This window comes from Passer domesticus, chromosome 2 (assembly GCF_036417665.1).
Source record: "Passer domesticus isolate bPasDom1 chromosome 2, bPasDom1.hap1, whole genome shotgun sequence".
In the NCBI taxonomy this organism is placed as follows: Eukaryota; Metazoa; Chordata; class Aves; order Passeriformes; family Passeridae; genus Passer; species Passer domesticus.
In genome coordinates this window covers 8825563-8844966 of record NC_087475.1, presented here as the reverse complement: position 1 = coordinate 8844966, position 19404 = coordinate 8825563, and the positions used below count along the sequence as shown (strand labels likewise).

At 43.4% G+C, this 19404-nt stretch overlaps 1 protein-coding gene across 1 annotated transcript in view; it reads left to right on the top strand.

Moving 5' to 3' along the window:
* The window catches only part of TSPAN7 (tetraspanin 7), an 88187-nt gene that overhangs the window by 57250 nt on the left and 11533 nt on the right, over positions 1-19404 (top strand). Inside the window, exons 2-5 of the mRNA XM_064407336.1 lie at positions 12341-12529; positions 15015-15089; positions 16598-16693; positions 18455-18610. Coding sequence (XP_064263406.1) covers positions 12341-12529; positions 15015-15089; positions 16598-16693; positions 18455-18610 — 516 coding nt within the window. The remainder of the gene's footprint in view (positions 1-12340; positions 12530-15014; positions 15090-16597; positions 16694-18454; positions 18611-19404) is intronic.

Sequence of the window (19404 nt, the reverse complement as noted above, 5' to 3'; positions counted from 1 at the left end):
ACTCACAGTACAGTCCTAGTGACAGCTGCTGGCAGGGTGTAGTTAAGAGCTGGTGAAGTAAAAGAGGAAAGCTTGGTAGAGTAATCAGCTAGGAAATTTTATGGCTTGTGCTCAGCCTTTTAAAGTTTTCTATTTTCTGTTGTTAGTAGGTGGTTCCCCAAATTGGAACCTATAAAGAGCATGGATGAGGCTTGAATAAGATCAACTGGCAACAGTGCAAACATGAATTTTACAACAACCAGTCAAATGAAATAAAACAGAATGATGTGTATAATGATGGTAACATTAGCTTTCCTTACTGCTCATATGAATGCTAGTAAGATAAATATTGAATATCTGTAAATAAACCAGCATTATACCAGCATGAAATCCCCCTCCAAACTGTAATTCTTCTTGAGAAAGATGCAGTGGTTTTCTTTAATCTTTTCAACAGGGGTTCTGCAGTGAATCATTTCCTTTAATTGCTGTTCTGAAACACATAACAGGTTTTTTAATGCCTACTTTTTATATTTGTCTTTTTTCTTTCCGTTAATTGCAGTACTTCCATTCAAGCTTGAAAATGAAATTGCTTCCTCAACATATTTCTTCTCTGCTTTATGTAAACATAGGGGGGTTTATTAGCCCAATTTCCAGGGAAGATGGAAGTGCTCTTAGAGCACACAGAGAGGCTTTAGTCAGCTGTTGTAGTTACAGGCACTTTAAAGGAAACTCAGAAGAGCTGCCAGGCAGAGCAAACCTCATCTCCTTCTCTCACTCTGTGGAATTTATCTCGTGCCTGGGGCACTGGAGAGCAGCACCAAAATCCAGTGGGATGGCTGCTCACCTCTGCCTCGCCAGTGCCTGCTCCAAGGGGCTCAGAAAGGCTTTGCAAGTTGCACTCAGGAGCTGTGTGCACCAGAGCCAAGGATCAGATACAGTTCTCCTCCTCCTTTCCTTTAAACAACCCGCTTGCTTAATTTATTTGCATTGATTGCAGATTTGGTTAGGAAGTATGCTCACTGAATATCAAAACCTGATTACAGCTGATGAGATGAACAGGAATAAAGAAGCCTGAAAGTATGTAAAAATTAATGATCTTTCATAGCAATAAGATATGCAAAATCCCATACAGTTTGGTCCATCTGTCATTTAGGACATCATTGCAGCTCTTTCCGGAAAAGAAAACTTGAAGGATTAAGCAGCAAGTGAGCCCCAAGTACTAGATGTAGAAATCTAAAGAGTTTTATTTAAAACCCATGAGTAATCCATCCCTTCTGCAAATCTTATACTGCATCTCAAACAGCAGGAGCATTCCTGCTCAGTTTGGGGGTGTTTTGGTGGCTTTGCCAAAGGATATTTTACAGGCCAGGAGGAGGTTCCTGGCAGGGATGGGGGCTCTGCAGATGGAAGCAGCAGCCACTGCCTCCCAGGGCTCTTCTCAAGGAGCTGGCAGCAGCCCAGCCCCAAATGGCACAGACATTTGTCCCTGTGCTCCCACAGGAGCTGTGGCAAAGCCCTGGGGTGGGATGGGGGAATCCTGCATGATGGCATCCCACAGCTGCTGGACCCGTGCCAAGGAATGAGTTTAAGTTAGTGGGAGAACTATGGTTGAAATCTTTCCTGGTGGCATCACTGTCCTGGTGGAGAATAGAGTTGCAGGTTACTTTTGTCTTTGGTTTTGTAATTGTGTGGTATTTTTTACTGGTTTTGCTGTTGTGGTGGTGGCTTTTGGGGTTTTGTTGTTGCCCTTTTTGTTGCTCAGGTTCTTTTGAGTTGCTTTGGTTTGATTTGATTTTTTGGCTTAGTTTGCTTTTGCTTGGGTTTTTGGTGGTTTTTTTTTTCTTGCAATGTTGTTTTGGTTTTCTTACTAATCAAACACCTGAGTTGAAATGTGTAAGTTTTGTTTCTGCTCTGGCTGATATTTTTTGGTTTTGTTTCAGCTGGAATTTAGCAGTTTGAGTGCAGGCTACACAGAAACTTTTCCCATGCAAGCACATACAGTCACACACACTTAAAGGTATCAGTATTTGAATTAGGCAGCTCTGACATGTAGCAAAACCGAACTAATATATGAGGAATATGCCTTTATTTTCAGACACATTCTCAAGTGAATCCCACAAACAGGAACTCCACTGTCTCAAGCATTTCAGCACCAATATATGTGTATGTATAGGAAAATAAAACACAATTCTGTTGTTTCTTTTAATTTCATCCAGAGAGTTTTGGTGAATGGTTACAGGTTCTAAACTATTTTGAAATCATATTTATAAGCCATGGTGTGAAATTTTGATTCTGAAATCCTGTTGGGATTTGGGGCAGATATTTCCTTCCTCTCTCTAAAAAAGCTTTGAAGTGTTAAAAGCAGCTTCTGGCTTTGGCTTTGGCTCCTGTAGCAGGAGCAGCACATGAAAACCAGAGCTGTACACAAAAGAACAGAGCAGTGAAAACTGTCATGTAGGTGCAGAACCAGAGTGCTGGACCTTGGCTGGAAAAATTGGGTTGTTTTAGGGTAGAACAAACCTTACTTTTGCCATTTTTAGCCTTGTTTAGTTATCTTTTTCACTTCCTTGACTGTGTTGCTGCTCGTGTTTGGGAGGACAGGCAGTGGCTGAGCTGTGGGTGAGAGCAAATGCAGATGGTTTTGGAGAACATGGTTGGTTTTGAACGACTGACCTGGGTATGATGAACTGAAAACATTTTATTTCTCACGTGAGCTGTACAACAGTGCAGTGGAGATCCATCCTGTGTGCACTGCCTCCAAAAGCAGAGCTCCAGAAAACACTGCAGCATGGTGCCTGGAGAACATGAGAGGAAAACATGGGTCACGTGAAAGGAGAAAGGGAAAGAACCAGAAGTGTTAATGATGGAAGAAATGTGTCCTTTCTGAGGGAAAAAAACAAAACAGCCCCTCAGCAGGAATGGCAGTCCTCAGCTCGTTCTGAGTATGATTAGGAGAATGTAAATAACCAGTGATTTTCCATAAAATGGGATCAGGACATGAGGAGCTTGGTTGCAATAATAAAATCCTTTTTCAACTTTAAACAAAACCTTATCATTACATGTGCCCTCAAGCTGATTTTTGGATGGACTGAGCTGAAATTAATGCTGCAGCTGACGACCTTCTTGCCAGAGGCAGCCTGGCTCTGCAGGGATGGAGGCTGAGACCCCTCTGTCCCCCCTTCCCCTTCACAGCTCCAGCCTTTCAGGCATTCAGTGGGACCCCCAGCTCTCCACTGGTGCAGCCCCATCCCACGGTGAAGGGATGAAAGCTGGCACCCTTTGCAGGCTCTGGTTGTGTTGCTGTTTTCCCCTCCTTCCCTCTCCCAGAGGAGGAGGCTGCTCCCACCCTCATCATCCTGATTTGCACCCTCCATGGGTTCATGGCCAGCTCACTGTGTTCCCAGCTGGGCTGTCCTGGGGCTGAACCAGCTCCCTCTTGTCCTTGGAGTGTGATCCCCCCACTGCAGGTTTACACCCCCTCGCCCCTCCTCATCCCCACACGTCTCAGCTCCGGCTCAAGGGGCTCTCCAGCACCTCCTCATCCCGGGAATCCTGCCATGGACCTGCTGCAGCATCACCTCAGCCTCCTGAAACAGCCTCCTCTGGGAATTCCTCACCTCTGGAAATGCACCACTGCCTTGGGTGTGCTGTATGTGTGTGCCATGAGTGCATCCTCATCAACACCGTGGTCAGCTGGCACTCAGAAATCCTTTTCCTCCACTGTTATTTGCAAATTCAGGGGCTTGGAACTGCTGGAATTGGTCCCAGCACCATGACCTTGCATTTGTTACTACTGAATTTATCATCTCACACCACAGTGCCATGTTCTGCTTTTTCTGAAGGTTATTAGGACTGTAGTTGCTTGAATAAAAAATGGTTCTGAAAGAGTTTCATGCCACTGCTGTTGTGGGCAGTGACTAATGAGCTTGTACATCTCTTTTTAATTCTTTTCAAATTTTCTTACTGCTAAATCCAAACTTGGTAAGGCTGTTACACGTGCAGGGAGGAATTTATGTGCTGATTTATCCACTGAAATTACCAAAACTCCTCGACTGGGGTCTCTCTCAGTGTGTTTTCTGTCCTGGTCAGTCCTGAGGAACAAGGGAGCCTTTCCCCTGAAGCCTGACTCAGTCTGGGCTTTGGACACAGTGTGAGTCTCATGGGCATGGATAGCCCTAGAGGCTATTTTTCAGAGTGTTTCATTTTATTCCTTTGCTTTGTTCACATAGGGATTACAGAAGTTTGGATTTTGCCTTGATTTATTAGGAGGCAAGCAAACAAGAGCATTTAAGAAACAAAGTATTTAAGTAGAGGTAGTCTTGTTTCAAAACATTTTATTGCCTTGCATTTTTCATCATTTGAAGTTTTATATCTCAGTAAAATAGGTGAACTGTTTTAAAATTCGAGGCTGAGCCATGTCATGCTGTGTAAACAACGTTTCTGTCACCTCTGTATTGCTACTGAAGGGATTTGAAAGTCGGAGTATGAGGAACAGCTGCTGCATTTAAGCTTCCAAAAACTTTCAGGCCCCACAGGTGAATATTCTCTGGCTGTATCACTTTGCTGCTGATCAGTTCCTTCTGTTCTGTGTACTACCAGACCTCCAAAACAAGCCCAGTTCCTCTGGCTAGGAGTGTGCCTTAGCCTTGCAGAGTGGGATGCTGCTTTTGAAGTCTCCACTCTCCAAGTTCTTTTCCCCGAGATGTTCAGTCATGCATATTTAAAGCTACATTTCAAGAAATTAGGTCTGAAAATTCCCAGCAGAAATGTATTTTTGCATTTTATTTTTATCCAGAGATGACCACATTTTTGTCTGCAAGCTGGCTTAAAAGATACATCAATTAATAGAGCCACTGGTGATTAAACTGTAAAGCAGAATATCTTCTCTCATTTAATGAAGTGCCTTACATAAAAATAAGTATAATTCTCATGATAAAGAACTTAATTTTACTGAGATTTCCAACTTCTTTTCTGAAAGTGCAAGGTGTAATAAAGCTACATCTTCAGCATAAGAATATGGCTGTTTATTATAACTATTCATCACAGGCATGATATTAGTATAGAGATCAGGTCCCAAATGTCCTTGTTCTTCCTGAATCTTCCTACCCGTGGAATGTAATCAATTGTTTCCTTACAGAAAAATTCTCTAAAATAGGTATTTGCACTGTATTAGCAAGAAATCCTTAGTTTTGAGCAATGCTGCAAGGTTGTTTTCAAGTTCTTGTCTCCCCACTGCAGTCCTTGCTAGTGCTCCTAGGACTTCCTGGGCCATGTCCAATTTTTTATCCTGCAGCAAACAAAATTACTGTGATGTTTTCTTCCCTGCTGTTCATTAAATGATCATTGGCCTCTTCTTGTTGCAAGGAGAAGGTTGCACTCACCTCTGTGATTTTTAATCTGTTTTCCATGCAGAGTAAGTGATTCAGTCCTGGTTGTCATTTCTGCCCCAGCCTGCAAGGAAAGCACCATTAGACCTTGGTGTGGGGCTGGTGTGTGGATGGCTGGGGGTGCTGGGAAACACCTGGGTTGTTTATGAAATATCCACTTCCTTTCAGAGGTCATTTAACTCTGGAGTTGATAGAGGCACTATTAAAGTTGGGGATTAGTACACACTCTGTTGTCTGCAGAGTTGGTGGTGAGAAGCCAGATCAGCTCCATGATAATTTGGAATTCACTTTGTCATCTTTGTGACAGACAATATTTTAATTATTTTTTTCTACCAGCACTACAGTTTGACCTCTGAGAACCTTAATCTGATGTCAGCTCACCAGGGACAACTATTCATGTAATCGTAATAGTGTCCCAGCTAGGACAAACACTGAAAATTAAAAACATTATTGAAAAGGAAATAAGATAGTAGTCAGCTCACAGAAAGGAGCTGTGCCAGAACAGGTTGTTAAGCTTGATATCAGTGTGTCTAATCAAAATCTCCTCCACTGTGTTTCAGGGCAGATTCAGTGGTTGTCCCCTGGCTTGAGTGTGCTGGGTACTCAGCTGTGACACGAGAGCAGAGGCAGCATCCCCACTGCTCTGGTTTGCCTGTGCTGGTGTCCCTGAGGATGGTCCCCACAGGGAGGATGTGCACCAGTAGTTTTAATACACAGGGATCTCAGTTCTGCACAGAAACAGCAAGGGCTGTGGTGGATAATCAATGTTGTGATGGCTGCTAGCTCTAGATGGATGCTGAGCAGCAGGGGTCATAGCTCAAAGAGATTCCTGAGGTGAAGGGATGGAGCAAGATTCCTTGTGCTGGACATTCCACACGTGCAACAGGGAGAGAAAACCCTGAGCTTGAAGTGTGGCAGCCTGCCCAGGTGAGATCTCAGAGAGGAATGTGAATTAATATTAGGGCATTTCTCCTTTAAATCCTTTTGGCTGTGTCTTTTTAGAAAGGAATTATTTACATGGAAAGCTGTAGGGAACAAAGAAGAAGAAGAGGGACAGGCCTGAGTTAAAAGAGCAGAGGGACAAAGTAATTATGTTAGGTACTGGGGAAATGTGTTGAGAGATGGTGAAGTCAGGAACTGGAAGACACGAGAACAGTTACATGCAAGAATGGCCACTGCAGGTGTTTTCCTGTAACACAGTGACCTTTACAGGCTGTCTGTCAGTTTGCAAAGGGGCCAGAAATTGTGATTTATTGGCTTGTAACTTGCCTTCTCCCAAAGGTACAGTTGGTGGCATCTTCATTTCGTGTTTGCTCCAGTCCAGTGCAGAGGTGACCCAGGCTGGGTTTGCAGGTGTGGTCAGGATCAGATGTGAGGACAGAGAGCTCAGGTGTGTTGCTGGCTCACAGGCATTGCCATGTTCTGTTGTATCTTGGTTTAATGCTTTGCCCCTGCCTGTGAAGAGCTGACATTGAAGCTCAAAGGAAGATTTGTATTAGTTTTAGTCACCTGCCTGCCTGAAGAGGGCCCGGGGGCTGAGGCAGGAGAAGACTCAAAGCCAGCCACTCCCAGTGCTTGACAAGCTGTAAAGCAAGAACATTTTGAATGTGATCCATTGCCTATTTTGGGAAAGTTATAAAATTTTCAGAGGTAGGCCAGTTATTTTTAAGTCTCTCTGGACATGCTTTTAATGCAGGATTTGTTCTGGATGTTGTCAAGGTCGGACGTTTTCTTCATGAAAAAGTTTCCCTCCTTTGGGGAGATGTCTGGCAGAGCTAATTAGCTGTGTGCCTTGGTCCTCTCTCATTTCCTCACAGCCTGCTAAACCTATTGCTAGACCTTTCAGCTTCAGCCAAGATGGATTGAGATAGCTCTTGTCTGCCTTCCCCTGGCTTCATCCTTTTTATGCCCATTATCCATTTTCTCTGGCCTGTTTGAGGAGAAGGTTGCAGGACAGCTGTGCAGAGACAGCATGCATCTACCAAAATGCAGAGAGGCTGTTGTTTGGAAAAGGAAGTATTTGGAACTGAGGAACTGAAAATACCAACAACGTGGTTATTTTCCTTATATCTGATTCTTTGCTGATGCTTTGAATTTCTTTTTAAGTTGCCCACGTTTTACACTCATTTAGGGAGGTTGAAAATATGAAATGAAATAGAAGAATTATACCTACAGTGAGATAAATCCTCATTAATGAAATTGCCCTCCTGCATCTCAGTTCTGTAGATAAAGAGCTGGTGCAGAGAAATGCTGAGCTCCTCCTGCTGCTTTTGGATTGCTGTAGAAGGGATTGCTGTGTGCTCTACAGCAATCAGGATTGGCTTCCAAGTTTTATTTTGATAAACCTTAGGAATCAAAATTGCTCACATCAGTAATGAACAGGAGGACATGAATTATGTGGACCAGTAAACCAGCAATTCCTGCTGCACATTTATCTTCACCTCTGTAATTGACAAACTTTAAATATTCCATATGGCAGTCCTGAGTATAAATGAGGGCTTGAATTAGGGTTTTGAATCTCTGTGGATGTGAGGTGTAGAACCTTTCATCCCTCCTGTATCAGCAGCCGGAACTTTTGTATTGTGCCACCAGAGCTCTGTGGGTTTTGGGGTGTGAAGACAACAGACTCTTTTAGGAGTGGTGTGCATCCAGTTGAAATGAGTACATAGTGTTTTCCTGCCTGATTCTGACAGAATTAAAGACAGTGCACTTTCGGAAGTTATTTTCTGAATACTCCTCTCTGCAGACTTTGCTGCTGTTACCTAGAAGAAGGGGATTGATAGTTTAATCTTTGTTTTGGCACTATTAAAAGAAGTAATTCTCAGACATTTTTCTGTTGCCTTTTGTTGAGAAGCTGCATGTGTTTAGTATTAGCCCTGATTTTGGGAATGCCCAGCCTTACCAGGGCATCACTCTCCCTGTGTCCTGCAAGGCTGTGGCACATACCCTTTTGTCAGTGCTGTTGGCCACATCTTTGTCAGTGTGTCTCCAAAAAGCAAGTGGAGTTAGAGCTGACAGTCAGTTCTGCTCTATTTCTGTCTGCCTGTAGCTTTCCCACCACATCCAGAACTGCAGGTAACACTGGAAACATCTGTATTGATGCTGAAGGGGGTAAAAGGACTAGAAAGCCTGTCAGACTGAAATCAGTGACTGGTGGGATGTGCCTGTGATACCATGCTTGAGGAGAGGCAGGAGGCAGAGTTGGGGAGGGAGGTTAGTTCACAGATTTTTTTTTTTAATTATTTTTTTAAGCCAGAACAATCCAATTCATCTAGATTGAAACATTCTGTGGGAACATCTTGATTTCAGTGGTGTTTTTGTTAGAAAATGTCCAGGTGGCCCACCTGCTTCATTTCCTGCCATCTCATCAGTCAAGGGCTTCTGGGGTGTGTTTGCTGAGCCTGAGCTCAGAGGCACTGAAATGTGAGACCTGCTAGGGCTAAACAATGTGATTTCTTCTTGTGTGTAGCCTTTACAATCCTTGCCCTACGTGGGTATCTCCTGTGGTTTTGTTTTTTTTTTTTTTCTTTTAACCTTTAAAATTTTGACCTAAATGAAGGTCAGGACTAATAATGTTTTATGGAATGCTGCATCTCTGGTTTCCTGGCTGAGGAAACATGAGTGCAAGGGGCTTCCACTGCAGTGAACTTTTGTAAGGAGGATATCATCTACCTTTGATGAAATCCGGGATGAAATAGCTTTCCAATAATGTTTCAAACTAGAGAAAGAACACAGAAAAGAAACAGAAGGTGCAGGGGAAATCCATCAAAACAGTGTTGGGGGAGGACAGGGTGCAAGCTTAAAAAAGAGATAACCAAAACCAGCACAAACCCCTTGCAAGCCCATTTGTGGACACAAAACCTGTCTGAGTTTCTGGGGCTTGTTGTGATCATAGGAGCTGGTCCTAAGCATGGATGGATCAGGCCAGCCCTGGCTGCTGGCAGGAATCCCTCCTGTGATGTTCTCTGGTTGGGTGTGGATATGAACTTCGCCTGTGTTATCCAGGGTGGGCTATTTCTGCTCAAACCAAGGCTTGTATAAAGTCCAAGGAAAACTTTGGAGTTTTTATCTGAATCAAAAGCATTTGATAAGTTTGTGACAGGCCTTGAAACTTGGGATTTTGGGTAGATGTTCTCTTTTGCTTTCCCTTAAAAACACCAAAAGACAGGATCCCACATGCCTTTACATTTAGGTAGGAGTGTCTGGCAGTTGCTTTTTAGAAAGAAACTTCTTCCTTTTTGTTTTTTTAGGTTTTTTTCCCTTTGCAAATGCTTGTTTTTCTGTACCACTCCAGATGTCTCATTTGGGGCATCGTGGGCTGTGCAGCTGCCAGTTCATTTCTTGTGTGTCTGCTGAGGATCTGGAGTGGGGTTATGACACTCTTTCCTCACAGGCTGTAGCTGTCATAGCAACTCCAGGACAAATCTTAAAATTCTTGCTGGGTCATATGAAGACCAGGTTTTGATGTAGGAGTCACTGTGGAATTTCACTGCTGCTCTCATGCTCCATGTGTGCTGGCTCTTCCAGGTGTTTGTAAATAAAGTTCCTTTGGATGCTGAATGCTCAGAGGGGCTCTAAAGGTCAAAGGCTGGGAATCACTCTCCTCTGACTGCCAGGATATCCAAAATACCTTATACATCTCCTGTGTGATCATTGTCTGGATTGAAACTTTACAGTGGAAAGGGAGTAGGGAAGACTGGAGTGAGACTGCATTGGAGAAGGTGCATTTCCTTTTAGACCTTTCAGGTGTAAAGGGTCATACAGCACCCTGCTTTTGCAATTATTGAGCCTGACCCTCAGGTCACAGCGTTAGGCAGATTTTGGGTCAAAGGAAGGGGATAGAGGGAGGATGTGTGGGCTGATGGTGAGTGACATCAGCAGTGTCTATTCCTGCTGCCTTCTTCTCAGGCCAGCACTGTCCTGGTCTTTCGTCTGCCCATAACTTTCCTGCTTTTAAAAAAAAGTCTAAAAACCAAACCAGAAACCAGTACATTGCTTGTTCCCTAAGTGTATGATGGCACAGAGAGATAGATAGTGATAAAAAGTGTGTCTTGGAAATAAGGCTTGCCTTGGGCTGGAGGTGGGCATTAGTCATACCACTGCTTGTGCTCTGCTGAAGGTCATGGAGAGGTTTGTAGGGAAGTCTTGTGGGTTTTTTGTCTTCATAAGCAAAATTCCAGCCAGCACTGCTGCAACCTGAGGTGCATCTTCAGCGTGTTTTTGTGGAAACATCCCATCCCCTCTGCACCGTGCCAAGCTTCCTAGGGGCTCAGACCTCCCACCAAACTCAGGGGTTTCCTTAAATCCCTGTAAATCAGAGCTCTATTAAGAAGCAGAAGGGGAATAAACCACCAAGAGGCTTTCCTCCTTTTTTCCAAAGTCTGTGTGTGCCATAAATTGAATAGGCCCCCCCTGAGACCTGGGGAAACCAAACTCTTAAAATGCATAGTAAAGGGTTAGTAATTGTTTCAAACAGCCAACTAAAAATGCTTTTTATTAGGAGGCTTGAGCTCCCTTTCATATGTGAAGCTGCCTGTTCATTTTGGCAGTGAAGGCTGCTTTTATGACTCCCTGGGGATGGTGGTAAAACTTTCAGCAGCTTAGGCACAGAAACCAGCCCTTTGTGGAGCTGGAGAAACCAGAAGTTGTTCTGCAGATTTCCCAGTGCCCTGCCACTTGCTCTCAGATTTTGCTGATTAATCCACTTTTATTCAGGACAAGGAGAGGTGAAGATGGTGCTGTGCAGGGATGGGACAGACTGGGCAAGGACATTTGCTGTCTGTGGGTTTGGAGGCTCCTCAGTGATTTTTTCTGACATTCAGCTGTTGGGTGCAATAGCAAGGATTCAGCACTTTTCACACAGTTGCTCTGAAAGATGGACAAGAGCTGGGTTTATTCTTATTGCCAGTGTCAGCAGGAGAGCAGAAGTCTCTGCTAATCCTGTCCCAAAGTGGCAGCAGAAATGCCAAGGAGGCTGATCAAGGGGAGCAGGGGACTCTCAGGCAGAGGACACGTGGAGCTGGCCGTGTCTCTCAGTGGGCAGAGAGCTGTTCCTGCAGGTGGAACACTGCATCCTCCCTTGGCAGTGATTACTCTTAGATGTTTGTCCTTCAGTGGCAGCCTCAGTGCAACAGATGTGGAGTTTAATTCGTCTGTCTGTCCCTCTGGAGCTCGTAGAAGTCTTGAAGTTCCCTCCTGCCAGCAGCATGGCACCAGCACATCCCTGCAGGATCGCTGTGGGCTTTGCAAGGCTTTGGGTGTCTTCCCCAGCAGCTCCTGCCTGGAACCCTGGCTGCTGGGAATTTTAGACTTTCTGTGCTAACAAGCACTGACCCCCAAGAGAACACTGCATTTGACCTGAGGCTGTGGTGAAGGCTTCCAGAATTGAGTGATAAAACTGAGATTATAAGTGTGTCGTTTAAATAGAAATGCATAATATCACATGGTGGAACACTTAAAATTTAAAGCTTTAGAATATAGTGATATATATAAAACAAAATAAACATTTTAAAACAAAAGTTAGTCCTTGTTCTTCATAAGTTTAAGTTGTATTGTATAATTAAATTTTTAAAATCCACATTATGAATGAAAAATTAAGCTATTAAGTTAAAAGTAAAAATAATTTAAATATCATATCTTAATTAGATAATTTATCCTTAAAAAGCCTGGTAAAGAAAAAAATACAACTCAATTTTTAGTATATTAAAGCACTATAAAACCCACAATTTATAAGAGTATGATATGAATAAAAGTTAATAAACACCTAAATCCAAACGAAAAATACCATCTTGCACATTTAACCCCAACCTTAACAAAAAAAAAAAACCAACAAAAAAATAAAAGCACACAAAAAAAGCCAAAAAAAACAAACAAACAAACAAACAAACAAAAAACCCAAAAAACAAATCAAAATAAAAACAAAAATAAAAAAAATAAAACCACAGTTCTGACCGGTCTGTCCCCTTGCTTTGCAGATCACCGGCGTCATCCTCCTGGCAGTCGGCGTCTGGGGCAAGCTGACCCTGGGCACCTACATCTCCCTGATTGCTGAGAACTCCACCAATGCCCCCTACGTGCTCATCGGGACGGGCACCACCATCATCGTCTTCGGCCTCTTCGGCTGCTTCGCCACCTGCCGCGGCAGCCCATGGATGCTGAAGCTGGTGAGCAAACCCCAGAGCCTGAGGAGGGGCTGGGATCAGTTGGGATTCCCCCCACTGTCACTGCAAGGGGTGATAATCAGCACTGACTCCATGATTCACACAAGGCTGATCAATCTCTTCATCATTATTATTATTATCATTATTAAGAAACCCATTGCTGTTATAGACACAATACTGGACCTAATTGGTCCTTTAATTAAAACACCATCACCATTGGCTAATTAAGAACCCACCCTTTGGTAAACAAATCTCCATAACACATTCCACGTGTTCACAACAGCAGGTGCAGCGAGTGAAGATAAGAATTGTTTATTATTCTTTTCTCTGATCTTCTCACAGCCTTCCCCAGGATGATGCCTGGGAAAGTTGTGCCTGTTGCTCTCTGTGGCCAGAGAGCTGCTGCCACACCCTGACAGATGTTGGTGAAACTTTTTAGGCACATAAGCTAGATTTTATTAGTCAATGTTTGTGCCTTTTGGACAAAGGGGGGGGAAAACCCCTTCACCAAAATCAGTTTTTGACTGACTGTGACTGAATTTTGCTACACATGGCACATAGGCCCAAGTGTTTGGAGCAGGGTGGTGCTGCTGAATTGCTCTGTGAGTCGTTCTACAATCATTCTGGTTTTCTGTGAGCCAGATGGATAAATATATTTACAATCATTAAGATGCCCAAAGCATCATGAATGTGAAATTCTTTTGAACTGTATGTTAAGGGGTCAGTGTAATACCCTGATGTGAAATTATGGAATGAATAGTTGGTACCTCATAAAAGCACTCCAGTCCTTCTTTTCTCCTAACATTCACTAGGATACAACAATTCAACCCAAAAAGCAGAGCATTTACAGTATGTTTGGCCTCACCTCAAGAGCAGCAGGGGCTCGAGGTGCACTGAGCCGAGGGGAAGCTGTTGTCCCTCAGTCCACTTTAACCTCTCTCTGTACGAGTTTCTCTGTTCTGACTTTACCAGCCTACTTTAAAATTCAAAATAACTACCTGTTAAACAAACTTACATGATAAACTCTGTTTCTAGGCATATTTAGGAGCAAAATCGTGCATGAGCAATGATTTGAAGGGTGGAAATAGCACTTGAGAAGCACTGAACTTGTGAGAAAGGGCTTGACAGTACAATGCATCTCCTGCTACAGCATTTTGAGACTGGTTTTCTAGGGAGATGGATTGACTTTTTCTCCAGGTTTAATTGCATTTTGAAAAAGAAAGGACATGTTAAAGGGAGTTAATTTCCTCAAATGATGGCAGGGAGGGGAAGGGGAGAGGTGGCAGCTGCAATTCCATCAGCTGGTGGCCAGCTGGCAAGAACCTCACTGCTGTCCCTTGCTGGTGATGGGCTGTCAGGGCATGTGCAGAGGCTTGCTGGAGTCACTGCAGTCCAGATGGAAAAGGGAAAAAGGTGAATGATGATATAAATCCATAAGAAATCAGGCTCTGCTAGCTGCTCCATAACTTCCTTAAAGCTATGCCACAAACACTAGCACGTGCTGTTCCAAGCACGTGGGTTTATTTTCATTGTACGTATAAGAAATATTTCTAAACTTCTTTTCTCTCCTGAACAGACAGTGTTTTGACAGCTGCATTAATTGGACACTTTTTTTTCTAGTTCTGCTTTCACCATTATGCTCCTTTCCTCAATAGCCTTTCATGAAAGCCTAGTTTCCCTTTTTCCACTAAATCCTGCTAGGAATTAATTTAATTTAAAATATTTGCTTTCTTAATTAACTGTTACTTAGCAGGTGGAGGAAAAAGGTAATTTTTCCTCCAGAAAATAAGGTACAACTTCAATTTTACTATCCCACTTTGCATTTTTTCTTTACCTTCTTTATTTCTGCTTAAATATATTTTTAGTACTTGGTGAGTGCCTACACTGAAAGCTCTGTTTTCAAGGTTTATTTAGCTCCTGATCCAAATGCTGCACCTAAAGCCAAATATGGACCTTGGCTCAGCAAAGTATTTGGAGCATATGTCTGGTGTTACTGTGAGAATATTTCCAGTGAAGGCAGTGTTTCAGTTCATTCATTGGAGAAACTTCAGGAACCAGGCAGCAAATCCCAGTCTGGCAGTGAGATAGATAAACACAAACCAAAACACCTGGGGAAGCATATTGAGCTTAGCAGAGCACCATGCAAACAGGAAGGGTCTGTTTGTGTTCCTTATTGCAAGATCAAAACCTGAGGGGGTTGGATTCACCTCTGGCACATGAGTGTGTTTTAATTTATATAAGAATGCTGAGAAACGTGGGAACAGAAATGTCAGAAAAGCCAGTAATTAAGCAATATATACGAGTTGTGAGTTGTATAAACACATGTATTACATTAAGGTCATAACCCGTGTATCTCCTCCAAAAGACCTTTGGTTTCTTAACATCTTTGGAGGGTGCCTAGAGGGGGAAGTTACATTTCATGTGATAATATCTGTGCTGAGACAAAAGCCTGTCATGCTCTGACTTCTCTTGCCTCCTGCATTTTCAGTATGCCATGTTCTTGTCCCTGGTGTTCCTGGCTGAGCTAGTGGCTGGCATTTCAGGGTTTGTCTTTCGCCACGAGGTAGGTGGAAATGTGCTGAGCTGGAAGGGGGTGGGTGGAAATGTTTGCAGCTGGCAGTGCCTCCCTGGGCAGGAGCTGCTGAGGAGTTCCCTGGAGCATGGGGAATGTGCAGGGCACTGAGCTCAGCAGCTCCAGCACATCTCCAGGGATGGGGCTGCTGTGCAACAATAACTTGTACAGCTCTTAAAATCCAGTGCCATTCCAAACGAAGGGATTTAGCCAAAGCTCTTGCCCTCAGCTGCCTGGTGATTTACTCTGGAGCTATCAGGTTTCGTGTGTCCACCATGGAAGATCTTCTTTACTCTTTTACTTATGCTGAGGGCTGCAAAATAGATTAAATGCTTTTCTTAAACACAGCTTTTTCAGCCAGGCAAATGCTGGTTTATGTAAGGTAGAGAAAACTTCTGCATCACACCAGACTTGCTGTTTTGTAAATCTTTTTTTCTTGGGCAGGGGGGAGAGAGGGGGTGGGGAGGGAGTGGGATGGGATTTCATTTCTATCTTGAGAATAAGGAGAGATTAAAAGTAGAGTGAGGGAGGAAACTGGGACAGGAAGAAGCTTTGGAAAAGCGTGATGGTCTAGATTTGTAGTAACACTCCTGCTTTATCCACTGTAATCAGTCTATCTCTGGCTGTAAGTCCAAGGACCCACATGCCACTGGTGCTGAACCAGAGCAGCCCCAGGGACCCTCTTGTCTCTGCTCTTTGTATGAGCTGGTTTTCCAGTCTCCTCTTCTGACATGACTTTTCCATTGCTATAGAGTTTTCTGCTGCTCACCCTTGCAGGCAGTGGATTGTTTTTAATGAGGTGCTGAGGTGGCTGTCCACCTGCTGAGGATTCCCATTCCATCCCACCTAACCTGCAGCATCTCCAGTGTCAGTCTGCTGCCTTTTGGGAGAGGCAGTCCCCTGTGAAGGCCCCAGCCATGTGGGTTGCTCACATCATCTGCTTCCCAGCCCCTTTCCCACCCAAAGTCCCATTCCTGATGATGTTCCTGACATTTTCCAGCTGAGGGACCTCTTGTTCCTTACCCAAATTCCTTTGGTGCTGGGGATACCTGGTCAGGATATTTATGTCTTACTTTGGTGCCACTGGCTTGTGTCCCCAGGGTGTTTGCACAAGTTTTGGCTCCCACCTGGCATCCATGAGCAGGGAGAAGCTTGCAGCCTCCTTCAGACTTAGTGCTGGAACAAAGTGTTTGGGGGGAAAAAGCATAAATCAACACCTTTTTGATAGGCTAAGTCATTTTACAGTATTTTTTTAAACATATCAATTTGCTGGGGTAGTTTTGTTTCTGGTATCTGATATCCCACTGGAAAAATGGAACCAATTATTCCTGACAGTTAAGAGGGAGCTCTGCCAGCTCTAAAAACGCCTTTAAAAACAAGTGGGAAGGGCTAGTTTGGGTGTCTTGTTAGGAGATTTGGAAATGCGCTTGTTTCCTGCAAAAACTGCTTCAGATGTTGTGCTTCTTGTTGCTCATGTGAACTGTTTTTTTCCCTCACAGATCAAGGATACTTTCCTTAGGACATACACTGAAGCAATCCAGAATTACAACAAGAACGATGAGCGAAGCCATGCAGTGGATAACGTACAGGAAAGTGTAAGTCTAAAACTGGGTACTAAAAATTAGTCAATGGAGAAAGCATGGATTTAATCCCAGAATGTGAAGTTTTCATGGCTCAATCTGCAAGCTGTAATTTGCAAGGCAAATAGAGGCTGGCAAAACTGATCTAAAGGAAAAGTATTTCAGCTGAAGTGGTTGCCCAGGATTCCTAAATTTTCATGAAAAAGCTGTCTGATAAAGGCAAGGCCTGTCCCACTGGCTTGTTGTTGGTCCCAGATCTTGAATTAGGTTTATGGGGCAGGTATATTCCTAAAGAACACACCTTGTTCCTAAGGGAATTTGCCAATAAGATCATAAAATGTTTTAAATTTGAGCTGGATGAGACAGGGTTTTATAATCTTGTGTCTTGCATCACTGACAAACTGCAGCAGTTCTCTTCACAAGTGCAGTGAGAGGCTAGCAAAGGAGACCTGGTGAGTTAAGGAAAAAAGCTGGGCATTTTTTTCCCCAGAGGAAAATGGAAGGGAAAACTGCTGAGGTTGGCAGTGAAAGCTGTGCTGGAGGGATGGAGCTTGGTGGAGAAGAGCCTCTCTGAGCCTCAGGGGTGGTAGCAGGGCAGTGGGGCTTGCCTTGCCTTCCAGCAGGGCACAGGGCAGGAGCAAATGCCACAGCACAGCCAAACCAGCTGGGGATGCCACCCACCAGGGACCAAGTCCACCAACTACAACACAGAGTGATGAAATTCACATTTAAATTCCCACTGGAAGCTGTGCCCTAGCAATTCCTTCAGTTTGCAATAAATTCCATGAGCCAATTTCCTTTTACATATGATTGTGACTCGATGAATGGCTGAAATGTCAGTGTAATTGTATCAATGACTTCCAGACTTTTAGAAAATAAAACTGTAGTGTTGGACCCTTCAGCATGGTTGAAACTGTACTCTAACCTGGCTTCTCCTGGTTAGCACATTATTGCAGTGCTCCAAACTGAATATATTCTGCTATTTAAATAAAATTGTCTGTTTATATAATGTTAACCTGTATTTTAAATTTTTTATTCCTTGGAGTTGACCAAACGAAATAGTTCTGCGTAGTTTTTCAGTGTTTCTGTTGTAGGAGAATGTTCATTTCATTCATAGTTCTCTCTTTGCAGGAACTGCATTTATAAGCCCTTTCCATGCAGAAAATTTAGCACATACTTCTTACTTTTGGATCTCTGACTTCTAGCTTAGGATCTAAATCAGAACATCCTTCCCAATTTAGGGTTTTCTAGCTGACTTCCTAGATACACTCTGTGAACATATGGTCTCTTTCTATTCACAGCTCAGTGAATTGTCCTAGAAATTATTTTGGTGAGTTAGAGAGGCTTCACCTTATTGATTTGTACTAGTTTGAACCTCGATGTGTTACATGTAATTCTGTGTAATGCTTTGAGGTCTTAAGGGTCATGTTTAATCAAATAAAAAAGTAAACAAACAACAACAAAAAAAAACCAACCTAACAGACCATCAAGTAAAAAAGATGGGTTTGTGGTTGGACCTTTGTCAAATGTTACAAATAATAGTTCTGCTCATAAAATACCTTCTTTTAGTAGGTCATCTGCCCCCATGTTCTGTAAGTTACATCCCTGGTACTTTTGTAATTGATGGGGCAGGGGTGGTATCAGCTTTTCAAAACTTGAGGTGCCCTGTCATTACTTTGATTATGAGCTTATGAAGTGGGCCGAGATGATTCTGTTCTAGTTCTAATTCTGTTTTATTTGTTTGTGTGCTTTAAACCTGCCTCTTATCCCTCCCAGCTGAGCTGCTGTGGCATTCAGAGCTACACCAACTGGAGCACCAGCCCTTACTTCTTCAAGCACGGCATCCCTACGAGCTGTTGCATGAACTCCAGCGACTGCAACACTCAGGATCTGCGCAACATGACCGTGGCTGCCACTAAAGTAAACCAGAAGGTACCAGCAACCTTGTGCCAGGGGCACTTGTGACACCACCCAGCACCCCAGTGGAGTGCGTGCCTGCCTGCAGGTGCATTTCATTTCAAATGGTTGGTTGATAATGTGCAAGTAAGGCTGGAGTGATGGTAAGGATGGGCTTGGTCCTGCTCTTGCTTCATTTTTTTTGAGCTGGCCTTTCTGAAATCCAGTCCCAGATGCAGCAGGAAACACAGGACTGACAGTAAATGCTGTGCTTGGTGGGTACATTTATTGTGAGTTAAAATCTTTAAAGATGTAGGGCTGCAAGCACAGCCCAGCCAAAGTGACCCTTTCCCAACCCTGGAGGAGAGGGTTGGGAAGACAGAAATAGGATTGAGAAGGCAAGTAGGGAGAACAGGAAGAAAATTAATAATTAGAGAATAAAAATACAGAAAATGCTAAGAAAGGGAAGAAGCAAGAGAAAATAATGCAGCATCTATGCATTAGACATTGTGCTGAAGAAGCACTACTCAAGTTATTGCTTCAAGTGCTAGTGTTTCATCAATTCTTTCTCACTTGAGATTTGCAAGAGAGGGAAGAGTTTGTTGGTAAGAGGAATGATATTGTGGCTAAATCACCATTCTAAGTACCAGCACAGCTTAGTCAGACTTAAGGATTTTCTTTTCTGTTTTTATTTTCAGAGATCTGTTTAAAAAATAGATAGAAGTCCTGAGGACAACAGGGGAAATATGGAAATGCCTCTGTCTCTTCTGTTTCTGTCTTTTTCACCTCAGTCACCTGTGACTCAGAAGGTTGGACTGGTGGCTGAGCAC